At 46.9% G+C, this 13,196-nt stretch overlaps 1 protein-coding gene across 5 annotated transcripts in view; it reads right to left on the bottom strand.

Annotated features, from left to right (window-relative positions):
* Positions 1 to 13,196, bottom strand: part of ZNF862 (zinc finger protein 862) — a 33,343-nt gene that overhangs the window by 19,675 nt on the left and 472 nt on the right. The window contains exons 2-6 of one of the 5 annotated variants that reach the window (XM_032642825.1): positions 7,000 to 7,111; positions 6,582 to 6,797; positions 5,461 to 5,565; positions 3,268 to 3,965; positions 1,660 to 1,816 (exon numbers count right to left, since the gene is read on the bottom strand). In XM_032642825.1, coding sequence (XP_032498716.1) covers positions 1,660 to 1,816; positions 3,268 to 3,965; positions 5,461 to 5,565; positions 6,582 to 6,797; positions 7,000 to 7,111 — 1,288 coding nt within the window. Of the gene's footprint in view, positions 1 to 1,659; positions 1,817 to 3,267; positions 3,966 to 5,460; positions 5,566 to 6,581; positions 6,798 to 6,960; positions 7,112 to 13,196 lie in introns of all 5 variants that reach the window. The other 4 variants (XM_032642826.1, XM_032642828.1, XM_032642827.1 and 1 more) reach the window with 4 other exon arrangements.

The following is a 13,196-nucleotide window of genomic DNA, read 5'->3' on the forward strand; positions in this document are numbered from 1 at the left end:
TTATACTTATTGTTCATCCAAACAACACTTAACTGAGGCTGAACTGTCCCTTAATTTCCCCAGTTCGTTAAGATTTCCCCACTTCCTAACATACGCACGTTGAAAAGAAAACGCTGCTGTCTGGCTGAACAATCCAAGTCAGGCCCAGGTTGTGGGAGACACTGTTACACCACTCGTCACCCACCACCTTCCCCATGACTTTCCACAGGGGTCCAAAGGGCAAAGGGCATCACTGCTGCTCACTCCTTCAAAGGAAAACCAACTTCTTGTAAGTGGGTATGTATTCCTTAAAAACGAATTTCCCTCTCGCTCTCTATTTTTATTTTTATTTATTTATTTATTTTTGGCCGTGCCTCATGGCATGTGTGATCCTAGTTCCCCAACCAGGGAGAAAAGCCGGGGCCCCTGTATTGGAAGTGTGGAGTCTTAACCACTGGACCACCAGGGAAGTCCCTCTCTCTCTCTTTTAAAGGCTGTCAGTGGTAGTGATGCTCTTTGAAGGTGCACTTGGTACAAGTGCCCTGGCCCAGAACACGATTACAGCACCTCTCTCCTCATAAAAGAAACAATTTTTCACAGCCTTTCTGAATGTTTGGGGAGCCATTTAAAAATTGTGAACAGTGATAAAAACAGGTAGTCTATAGGTCAAGTATGTTCAGAAAATAATCCGTATCTCAGCTGCACATGAAAGGGCAGTGTGTAAGCTGGGGATATGACATCAGGTAAGCCACAAACACCCCAATTTCCTATTCCGTAGAAGTCACGATACAGGTCGCTGTCGGAATTCCTAAGTTATGTACAGCAGCCTGTTCTGCAAGGTTTCTGTTACAATATACGCTAGTAAAAAAATAGTAAATAACAGCTGCATAAGATGAAAAGTTGTCTTTTTGGTGCCACATGAAAATCCTGGGTGTCTGATGGAAAAAGGAGGCAAAGACAAGAACAAGAAGCAGATACAGGAGAGGAGCCTCTTCTGGGAAAGTAATGAACAGCACGTGCTGTTCTTCATTCTCCAGTGCCTATAACCTAGTGACGCCCAGGCCGAGACCGCCCACCATGCTGGCCCCTGATGAAGCAGCCCCAGCACAAAGTAGAGGGCGGAATCCAGGAATCCTCCCGGAGGCCCTTTCTCGCCTCCCTGCCTTTGCTCACGCTGTCCCCACCTCTGACATGTCTAGATGCCCGTCCCTGTGCACCTGGCTTTCAACTCAGTTAAAATATTTCATACTCTGTAAAGACAGCCCTTATCCCTCCCTCGGATGCCTGGCCAAATTAAGTCAATCTTTTCAGCAGCCCCAGGACACTCTTCCTGAATCTCTAATGGAGCTGGTGTTGTTGCATAGTTTCTTATTATAGTGTCTGTCTCTCCCACAAACCTGCCAGCCCCTTGAAAGCAGAGACCGTGACTCGTTCACGTCCATCCAGCACGTAGTAGGTACTCAATAATGTTTGGTGGAAGATGGATGATGGGTGTGTGGATGAAGAGGAGATAAAGCACAGTACCCCAAAGCAGGGAGAGTTCTGAGACGCAGAGATATAAGCACTCTGCCTATGCACAGTGAGAGGGCAGAAATGGGAACACGACTACAAGCCACTGCTGCCCTCGTGGGTCCCCACGTCAAGTGAAGGTGGCAAACAAAGGTCTACACGGATCTTTACCCAGGGATGCCAACAGCTCATAATTCATCCGCATCACGTCTCTGTACAGCTCCTTCTGCCGCTTGTCTAGCGTGCCCCACTCCTCCCGGGTGAAATACACCGCCACATCCTCAAACACCACGGGAACCTCCTCAAACAGCCCCTCTTCAGAAGGATCCTGCAACAAAGAGTAGCAGTCACTCAATACTCCTCTCACGTCAGACACCCAGCGTGATCCTTCCGGGGTCCTGCTCAAGGCATTTTTCTCCTGGGAAGCCTGCCAAGAGGCCCCGATGCACTCTGAGGAATTCATTTATCCACCAAAAGTCAAAGAAGCAAATGTGTGTGGCCCAGAATTAGCAGGTAAAAAACCAAACGAACCTCAGTGTTATTCTAGAAGGAAGGGATGATCCTTCCTCTTCTTTCCTGGAAGGAAAGGAAAATGCACTGAGGAACAGGGGTCTTGCAGAACCTCATGGCTGCACCCTGTCCTTTACAGCCCCAAGAGGCACCTTCTACTCATCTACGACTGCAAAGGTAGCCAGCTGCCTCTAGCAGCCCCTGCTAAGGTTCCCCACCAGGATGGGAAGGAAGAAGCAGTGAAAAAGAACTAAAGATGCTCATATTCAGTGACTAGGTTAACACACACTTTACTGCTAAAGGAATTCAGATTGTAAAAGGTTAGACCTGTTTATTAGCTTCGAATACTAAAAACTAGAAGGAACATGAACATGAAGGGAAATGAGCTTTGTCACTTTTCTGGATTCCATAAAAATTCGAGCTTACTAACTTTACGTATGATGTTAGGCACGCGGAACGTCTGAGCTCTTCTCATCGGAATACTAGAGGGGTTGCTCAAAGTGATTTGTAGCAAAATCCCGCTTACATGGAAGAGGTGAGAAAAGGGGCCAGATCTGGTTACTCAAGGATTCCAATTAATACAGTTTCTTTGCAGGACAATTTTCCAAAGAATTAGAAAATAAACCTATTTTATTTTACAAAATAAACCTGAGGTGAGAACTAGAGTCTCTGAGGGCCCACCAGTGCTGCAGGGAGTAGAAGGAAAGCACTGGGCTGGCGGTCAAGGGCTCTGAGGGGAGGTCACTGCCGCAAGAGCCCTTGTTCTCTGCCTACGTCACTCCCCCCTAAGTCTCAGTTGTTCCCCAACAAGATGAGTTTAACTAGGTTTGCTCCACCCACCTCATAGCAGCATTAAAAACACTACATAAAAGGACACGTCTGAAGAAACTTTGCAGTGTTTAAAAGTGCTACATGATTTTGAAGTTAACGTTAAAAAATCTGTTTACATTGATTATTTAAGAGCTCTGTGGCTGTTTTGTGGCTGTGGATTATTTCTTGAGTTCTGTGGTCGTTCTGGATTCTGGATAAAGATTACTGTTCTGAATTTAGGTGTTCTCTTTATATGAGAAGTTAGAATATTCTGGTCCACTAATTATGTTCTGTCATCTGCCAAAAGGAGATGATGAGAGTAGGGCTGCTGTCACAAATAAAGGAGATAATTAATACACGCAAAGCACTTAAAACAACACCCAGCACATTACAAGCATGTCAGCTACGGTAACATTATACAGAATCCTTCCCCTTGAGCAATCATTATAAACATATTACCTGGCCACGGGGTTCAGGTGAGTCATTACACAAAATGTTAAAGTCTGAGGAGCTGCGGATGTCATCAGCAATTTCTTTTTGCCTGAAATCAGGAATGCAGTCTAGGTACAATGCAGGAATTGCTCCACTCCCTCCAGGGTCCTCCAGTGCAGCTCTTGAGCTGGGCAGGAGCTGGACCATGTTATCATAGATCCCCTGAGGCCCTGGGGGGTAACATATGGGATAATCTGCAGTGCAGAGGTGTCCCGGACTGGCCAGTACCTCTCTAGACACATCGTGGATGCTCCGGAAACGGGCTGCCCAGCTGGGGTCCCGAGCTGCCAAGGCCTTGACACAGAGCACATGGGCCTTGCTCTTGGCGTGGTATTTGAGAGTCTCCACCTTGAATGGTCCTGTGTAACCTTCTATTAACCTTGACCGTTTGTCTCTGACGGATGGGTACTCCCGGCAAGCCGAGCAAAAGAGAGCCGTCCGCTCCTCATTCATGACCAACCACGGGAACTGCGCAAACCACGCCTTCTGGATGGACCGGGGTCTCAATGGTTTTCTGCTTCTTCCTGTGCAGTCTCCCTGGAGGCTGCCACCCTCTGAGCTGCAATGGGAAGGACAGGCTTTCTTCTGAGGAGGCAGGTAGAGTCCAGCTTCTCTGGCGGGACCTTGCATGTCCATTTCTTCCATGAAGCCCATCTTGTTTTTTCCTTTAGAAAAAAGAAACACATGGAATTTTCTCTGAAATCCTATAGGTCGAGTCACTGCAACTCACAGAGGTGCTTAGACCATGGACTATCGAAGCTGCAACCACACCCACAACGTGACAGCCTGCACCCGTGTTCTCTTCTCTCCGGCCCCCAACCCCCAGGTCCACCTTGCCTAACCCAGAAGAAACCAAATGGGCTTTAAGAAAACAGTTTTTTTTTTAATAGAAAGGACAGATATACCTGGCAAAAAAGAGATCTCTGCAACCTAAAACAGTGGCACAGTCTTCAGGAGAGCAGACTTATTTATGGATAAGAACACCGAACTAAGAGAAGGTAGGGTTAAAAAGGTAATTAAAGCAAACACTGCCACTGCACACTTGGCAGGAACCCCCCTCCTTGGTACCCCTGCCAGACAGGCGTCTGCACTTTGCTCACGTACCTTTAGAGCAAGAGAGCAATCTACCTTCCGGGCAGACAGTTTGGTCCCCAGAGTCTTCCTTGAGCTGCAATCCATCTTTGAGTACCTTCCCCTCAGGAGTGCTACTTCAGCCCTCTCCCACACCACAACCCTTCCAAGAAGTGAAAAATCCCATGACATCACTAAGACTTTTCTTCTTTAAGCTAAACCAGCAGTTTCTTTATTCACTCCTTGGTTGAAATGCAGCTTAGACAACTCTAACTCCTCTGGAGCCATTTATTATGCACCAACAAGTTCAGATGCCCAGTGGGCAAGGACTCAACAGTACTTTCTCCCGGCCAATGGACCAGTCAGTCTACGAAACTGTAGCCAACCCCGGAAGCACAAAGCTACGAGTAAAGAGTCAATGGGCTCAAAGTTAAGAGCCAAGCACAGCAGAAACAAACCGAAACAAATTAGTATCTGTGAAGTCTAGGGCTCCTTGTGGTCCATCTGAGATAAATCACATGGGAGAGCAAACGTCCACAATTCGATCCGTCGGGGAACTCGTTCCACCTCCCTTTTCTCCTGTAGAAGGGGCTGGGTTAACGCGCTCATCTTACACAATGACAGAGGCCATCTGGCCTGGCTCTGGGCAAGCCAATCCCTGCACAGGACATGCTTATCAAAGGAGGAAAGCAAACATCAGTCCCCAGGACTTAGCAGCCATCTGTTTATTCACCCATTCATTCCATGATTGTCTACTACGCAACCACGTGCCAGGCCTTGTTCTTGGTACTGGGACTACAGTAGTAAGTAAGACCAAGTCATGCCTCCATGGAACTTAGAATATATAATTATTCGTAAACATCTACTCTCAGGTAGAAATAAAATAAAGGGAGATGAGAGTTTGGAGAACAACATTGGGGGAGGTGTGTATATCTTAGACGGGGTGACAGTTGGGGGAAGAACAGCATTCGTGTGTAATTGGTAGGGAACAGGGAGAGGCAGAGGATGAGACTGGAGCCTTGGGACCCAGCTTCCTGCTCCCTCCCTCCAGCTAAGGACCCCTCCTCCCGGGGGCAGGTCCGCACTCACCTCGGTGGAGGCTCAAGAGACTCCTCTGGCCCTGGACATTGGCTAGCCACTGCTCTGGCCCTCGCTCAAATTTATAGAACAGCTCTGGGTTGGCAATAGTTGGTCCTGAGTCAGGAACAGAGAGATGCACTGTGAGGTCGGATCCAGGTCACACAGGCTAAGAAGGTATGAAAACTATTGGTCCAGAACAGAGGCTCAAACTCAAATGCGGAGCGGGACCAGACAATACTCTGAGGAAACCAGGCAGGATGTGGGAAGCTGTGGATTTGAACCCAGGTGTGGGGTAGCTATTCAAGTCCGGGAGGGGCCGCCAGCTGAATACAGGGTCAGCATGGCCTCTAGACCATCCCAGTTTCCAACAGAAGCCAGAAATCATATTTCTATATGAAAACCCCCCCCATGGCGAAATATTGACAACTTATTTAAATATTTTAAAGCCAAAGAAAAGAGATGAAAGAAAGAAAGAAAAAAAAAGGTGTAGGCCAAATCTGGCCCACAGCTGCTACTTTGCAACTTCTGGTTTAAAAGAATCATTGGGGGCTTCCCTGGTGGCGCAGTGGTTGAGAGTCCGCCTGCCGATGCAGGGGACATGGGTTCGTGCCCTGGTCTGGGAGGATCCCACATGCCGCGGAGCGGCTAGGCCCGTGAGCCACGGCCGCTGGGCCTGTGTGTCTGGAGCCTGTGCTCCGCAACGGGAGAGGCCACAGCAGTGAGAGGCCTGCGTACCGCAAAAAAAAAAAAAAAAGAATCATTGGTTTTCAAACCATTTTTAGTAGACAGTAAGACCACAACCCCTCCATCCACAGAGAGCTGAGACTGTTGCCCCCAGAACCCTGAGGGGTCAAGAAGAAAAGAAGCAGAGAAAAGCATGGCGCATGGCCATCAAATTGAAATCCGAAAAGAGTACGTGCGCATGTACGCATGATGAAATACATTCCTCTCTGTCCATGGTCTAGGAAGTCTACCCATAGAAGCAGAGAAAGGACATTCAGAAAATAGAAAAGATGAAAACTACCTACATGGGCACTAAGTTTCAAGCTGTTTTATTTCATTGAACCTCTATGACAAGCCTGTGAAGAAAGAAGCCAAGGCCTGAAAAGGCTAATGGGCTTGGTCAGTACCATGTGGCAGAGCTGGGACGGAGACCAGATTTCCAGGCTGCAGATCTGATGCTCGTTCCACCACCACCCCACCACCTCCGATGTCCTCTGGGCACTGAAACAAAATCCACCCTGCAGTGCCACAGTCCACAGGTGGGGCTTCCCTTCTGGCACGCTGGGATATTCTGAAGCATCCAGGTCTAGCGTTGACACGCCCAATCTCCCCACTTCTCTTGGCTAATTTAAGTGGAAAAGAGAAAGGGTGAGGTGTGAGTCCGCGTGCAGTTAAGTCAGATATGGGACTGAGTGGATAAACAGTATAAAGATGACTGGAAAAAAATGGGCGGATTCCAGAAAGTTCTCAAGTATGTCATAGTCGGACATGGTTGGGAATGCTGACCTAGATTCAGGCAGTGGGGAAGTGAACAGGAGCCCATACCCAGTGGTGCCACCAGCTCATCAGAACCACAGATCTCCTCCTGCTGCTGGCTCAGCAGCGTCCACTCCTCCTGAAGCAAATACACCGTGATGTCATCAAACGTCACAGGAGCCTGCAAGGAAAAATGACACCAGCTAAGCGCCAACTTCTTCCTTCATCTTCCACACCTGAGCTCACAGCCACCTGAGGACACCCCTGCTCTGGGAACAGATCAGACTGGGGGAGGGGGCGTTATCAATCCACATACAAGACGTATACCGCATTACTCTCACCCCCTGGGTGCAAGTCACAGCGGGAATAAGACCCATTCTTCTAGGAACAGCCACACACGGCAACAGAAGTGCCATAACGAAGGCCAGCTCTGGACTCTCGCACGCGTCCCCCTGCACACCCCTCACCAGCCTTCGCGCGGGATCCATTACTTCTCAGCCAGTGCGTCAGCAACAACCAACAGCACTTCTTTTGCAAAATCTTCAACGTGGTAAATCCTCACTTAGGAAGAGGTATCTGATTTCTGGAAGTAGTCAACCGTCACTGAGAACTATGTCTGTGAATGTGGTCAGTTATCAAGATAGGCAAAGCTTTAGAGCTGAGAACTGTATTCCATGGGGCTTATAAAGGAGCTCTCTCTGTTCCACCAAAAAAGGGCGAGGAAATTCAGAAAACGTTTCAGGAAGTTCTGGATTAAGATGGCAGATTGAACACGTACACTGAATTTTGCTTCCTCCTGTGAGTTTAAAAAGACACTCTCCCCCCGAAAAAAACTCCAAACAAAACACCCTCTAAGGACTTCCCTGATGGTCCACTGGTTGAGAATCTGTCTGGCAATGCAGGGAACGCCGGTTTGATCCCTGATCAGGGAGCTAAGATCCCACATGCCGCGCAGCAACTAAGCCCGTGAGCTACAACTACTGAGCCTGCACACCACAACCACGCACCGCAACGAAGAGCCCATACACCACAGCGAAAGATCCTGCGTGCCGCAACTAAGACCCAATGCAAATAAATAAATAAATAAATGTTTTTAAAAATTGTTAAAAAAAAAAAACACCCTCTGGGATGGACAACACAACAAAGGGACAATAGCAATACAATTTTGTTAACTGAAAAGCAGATGAAAAAGTAATAACTGAGCAGATCCAAGAAAATCATACCCTCAGCCAGCAGTGGGCAAATGGAGAAACAACCCAATTTACATTTGCTAAATCCTCAAAAGACTCAGGATCTGGCAGCCCCAGGAACCTCTGGCCTGGGAGTGAACGCAGTGAGCTTAAAATAATAAGAATTTGGGGGAAGCCGTTCGGAACAAATGCCTGCCCAGATCCCCTACACAGGCTCCAAGTTGGCAAGTCCCTCCCTTCCACGTGCTCAGAGCGTCCAGTTAGAATTCTGCTTTTCCACTGTTAAGCGTCAGCAAACAACTGGACTACCAGACATCTGAGGAAAGGCTCTAACAGGTCTGATAGAGATCAAAACAGACAGGAAATGAGAGAGGGTGAGGAGGAACTGAGGAAATGGAAGTGGGGCATGGAGCAAAAAACCTTTAAAAAACAAAACTATCATCAATAGCCTCAGAGGTAAGATATTGCAGCCATGAAAAAAGCGGTTATAAAAGAAATAATCGGAAAACAGAATCTGTTGCTGTTTACCCTTTTAAATTTCATACCACCAACATTTATCAGCTAGTCAAAGAAATTAAAAAATAAATAAAACTATCAACAAAAAGGAAATCCCCGGGCTTCCCTGGTGGCGCAGTGGTAGAGAGTCCACCTGCCGATGCAGGGGACACGGGTCCGTGCCCTGGTCCGGGAAGATCCCACATGCCACAGAGCGGCTGGAGCCTGTGCTCTGCAACGGGAGAGGCCACAGCAGTGAGAGGCCTGCGTACTGCAAAAAAAAAGGAAATCCCCGAACCCCCCAAAATAATATTTTGGGAAATAGTATCCTTGGAGTAAGTCTAAGTCCTTCCAAAGTGACAACTCTGGAGGGGACACAGTCACTTCCATTTGTAACAAGTTCTAGTACATTTGTTTAAAATCGCCTGTAATTTTATACTCAAACTTAAAGCACGTGAAATATCAACTTCAACATAGAAGCTTCTTGAGAAAAACAGTACAGATAATTCTTATCAGTCACTATTGATTTGTATATTTTAAAGTAAGTTGAGTATTTTTCTTATGAGTCAATATATGTTTACTGCAGAAAATTTAGACAATAAGCAGAAAAGATGTTTTAAGATCACCCCCAATCTCCTTACTGAAAAACAACTACTATTGACATTTGGTATGTAACCTTCCAGTCTTTTGTCTATGAATATGTATAAATGAACAGTCTTAAAAACAAACATGGGGGGCTTCCCTGGTGGCGCAGTGGTTGAGAGTCCGCCTGCCGATGCAGGGGACACGGGTTCGTGCCCCGGTGCAGGAGGATCCCACATGCCGCGGAGCGGCTGGGCCCGTGAGCCGTGGCCGCTGAGCCTGCGCGTCCGGAGCCTGTGCTTCGCAACGGGAGAGGCCACAGCAGTGAGAGGCCCGCGTACCGCAAAAAAAAAAAAAAAAAAAAAAAAAAAAAAAAAAAAAAAAAAAACAAACATGGAATTGTACTGCCAATGTGTATTTTAAATAACTATTTGCTCTCAGAGTGTCTTCCAAAGCAAAATATGATTATAATTGCAAAAACCTGCTGCAGGATGGGCTCCACTAAGAGCAGGCGGGTGGACAGGAAAGAGGTACACACAACATATGGCCTAAGGAGAGCCATTGTGGGGAGCGGGGAAGAAAACCCTCGAGATTATACTGAAGGCAGATCCTAGCAGGATGACTGTATACCAGGACTACAGGGCAAGCTGTTCCGATCAGGGCAGGTTAGAGTTTGTGACCAAGGGCAAGCAGGGTTCCCTATTCATTCCCACCCACCCTGTCTTCCTGAGGGAACAGGTGGGCATAATGAAAGCCAACAGACCCATCACTTTATGAGAGCCACAAGGATGAAGAGTATGGCCAGGGCTGAATGTTTAGATAATGAAGAACTGTCTTCCCAACGAGTAACTACGCTAGGCCTTGAACCTCTCTTTTAACGAGTATTATGGCAAGAGCCTTCAGACGACTGCAATGTAAAGGAAACACAAATCTGCTTGAATAAGAGGAACTTCTTACATAGAAAGCAAGGACTATCTCTGGATGTTCAACTTTACTGATTCCCACTGTCTATAAGGCAGAGCTCCGAGCTCTCAGCCCAGCACCAAGTCCCCTGGATCTGAACCTAACTTACCTTCCTAACCTCAGCTCTAGGTATTGCCCCACCTGGAATCTCTACTACAGCCAGATTAGTATAATTGCAATCACTCGGACACTTCCCTGGTGGTCCAGTGGTAAAGAATCCGCTTTCCAATGCAGGGGACGCAGGTTCGATCCCTGGTCGGCACGTTAAGATTCCACATGCCAAGGGGCAACTAAGATAGCGTGCCACAACTACTGAGCTGGCGCGCCTCAACCAGAGAGCCTGTGTGCCAAAAACTAGAGCCCACACGCTCTGGAGCCCACGTGCCACAACTAGAGAGAAGTCGGTGCACCGCAACGGAAGATCCCACATGCCTCAATGAAGATCCTCCGTGTGCTGCAACTAACACCCGACGCGGCCAAAAATAAAATAAAAAAAATAAAAGATTAAATTACAGCCACTCCACCTATCTTGTACCTTTCCTCCCTCTTCACACCCAGTCTTTACATTCCCTGACTCTGCCTACTTCCTCACACTCACTCATCAAGTTCCTACTCACATTCCATCTCTTTCTCGCAAGGGACTTCCTGCCCACCTAGCCCAAGCACTTCTACTTCTCCCGAGCAAGGAAGGCTTTATGCCCCTCGTGGTGCCTGGTCCACAGGAAGCCTATGCTGATCATCGTATTTTATAACCCCCTTCACCATCACCACCCCTTTCCCCACCACCACATTATACAGAAAATATTTCATAGGCATTTAATTCATTTTTTCATTCAACATATTCTACTTGTTTCTGTGTGCTTGGAGATCCTAAGATATAAAAGACACTATCTCTATTTGTCAAGGAGAAAAACCCATCAGGAGGTGACAGACAACTGTGATATAAGTGCAATAATAAAACTGGGGGGTGGGGTGCCGGTGGTGGCTAGGAACCAGGGATGTTGAGGCAATAAATACATACACAGTAAATACTCCTACTTGGCAGCAACGACAATAGTCTCCCAGAGGGCACATGAGGTGTCAAGACTGCAGTGCTCTTCACAGCACCCAAACCTACAGCAAAAGGGCTCCTGTATGAGATGCTATCTTGAGTCATTCATTCAGAAAATACTGAGAACCTATTACATGCCAGATACTGCTCCACTAGTCTAGCTGGGGATAGAGCAGACAGTGAAGTCAGCAAACAAATAAATGTGAGAATTTTATATAGTGACAGGGCTGGGAAGAAAATAAAACAGGATAATGGGTTAGAGTGACGGGGAAAGGTCTTTGTCCTCTATCCATTATTCTGCCAATGGCAAGCCAAGATACCCCCCACTTAATCCAATAGGCTAAGACTGCTTTTAGTTAATAAATATCACAAAATAGCATCTAAGGAAGATTCTAATAATACACCAAGCCACTACCTCAGGTGGACCCCCAGTCTTCCAGCTTTGAGAGAAAAAAGTGATATTCAGAATGGAACTTTAGAACAGCACAGCTATTGCACCCAGGCCTTAGTTATTGTCACTCATCTGCAATACCTCTTGCACTGCTGGTTTGTTTTGCAATTACTTTATTTCATCTTTGGATAACATCCTCATTCCCTAGGTTAAAAAACTGATGTACCTGGGAAGGGTGTCCTCTTGAGACACCTTACAATCACGATTAGAATCAAGGGTGAAATTTCCAGTCCCCACTGTTTTCAATTAGTGGTTGGGCCTGAAAAGGACATAAAATTTCTCCTCCACCTCCCCAAATATTTGTATTTCACTCTTCTCACACCAAAGGCTAAGAAATCCTACAACTGAACAGAATCCCTTGAAATCAACCTCAAATCACTAATTCCACTTTTCAGTGCCAATTGTGTACAGCCCTTCTTCTACTGCATTTTGCTCTCCCTCTATCCAAATTCAGGTTCAGGCTAAACTAAACCTCAGGATATTACCTGAGGGTGTGAGCCATTTCCTTTACTTTTTTGGTATCCCCTAAAGTGCTTGGCACGAGGCTGGCATGCAGTTCACCTTCAATCTTTCTCTGGTTAGGTTCTGTTGAGCTTTATTGTCTTGGACTGTTTATAGGTTGTTTCATCTGGAAAATGCATCACGGTAGCTTGTGGAGAGGATGGAGTACAGAAGAGATGATTAAGCAAGGAGTAACTTTTGTAATTCAGAGTCCTTCCCAGTCTTTCCAGGAAAAAGTACAGCATCAAAATAACCTCACTATCTTTTCTGTCTTTTGTCTGTTGGACAACCCTTCCAGGCTTGTCCATGTTATTGAAGTGAAAACTGCGGGAAAGCTCCTGGAGGAAAGTAGTCATTTCATATGTACTTCCAGCATCTCTGTCAACTTAAATCACGGATCACAAATGTTTATTAAAAGAGCAATTTTTTTTTAAAGGAGAGACTCAGTATGCACTCGAAAACGTTTGTTGAGGAGGTTCCCTTTGTGCCAAAGAAGAAACAATCCTCAAGAACTGGTACCAAATAATATCCAGAAAGATCTCGGTCCCCAAAGGCTGCCAATGTCTCCGAATCAAGTACGTGCGACCACGCTCGTCTTTGCTGACACCGACTCCGAGCTCTAGCAGTCCTGTCAAACCCACTTAACTCTACCTTCAAGCACCTTTCCCCACCTTTTCTTCCAATTCACAGCCTCTGGTTCAAAGCCTGAAGCAAGTTTATGAAATATACTTCTAAGCAATACTCAGAAAATCCACGAAGTAGATAAGCTAGAAACAGAAATCGGCAAGAAATATGCCAGATGCCTTGTCTTTTTCTTCTCAGCCCTTTCTTGGGAAGGGGGATCCAGGCAGGGCCAAGCCCTCATCCTGCCTCTCGGTGAACCCTATGCCTGGCTCCCAGTGGGGTCCGATCCAGCCTCAAAGCCTTAAAACACGCTGGGCCTCTTCCAAACGCCAATGGTGGTGTGGGAAAATAGGAAGCACTTTCGCACTACTACACTGAGCGGGTCACCCACCCAGCGTCAACCGGGCGG

The sequence above is a fragment of the Phocoena sinus genome, chromosome 9, assembly GCF_008692025.1.
Source record: "Phocoena sinus isolate mPhoSin1 chromosome 9, mPhoSin1.pri, whole genome shotgun sequence".
Lineage (NCBI taxonomy): Eukaryota > Metazoa > Chordata > Mammalia > Artiodactyla > Phocoenidae > Phocoena > Phocoena sinus.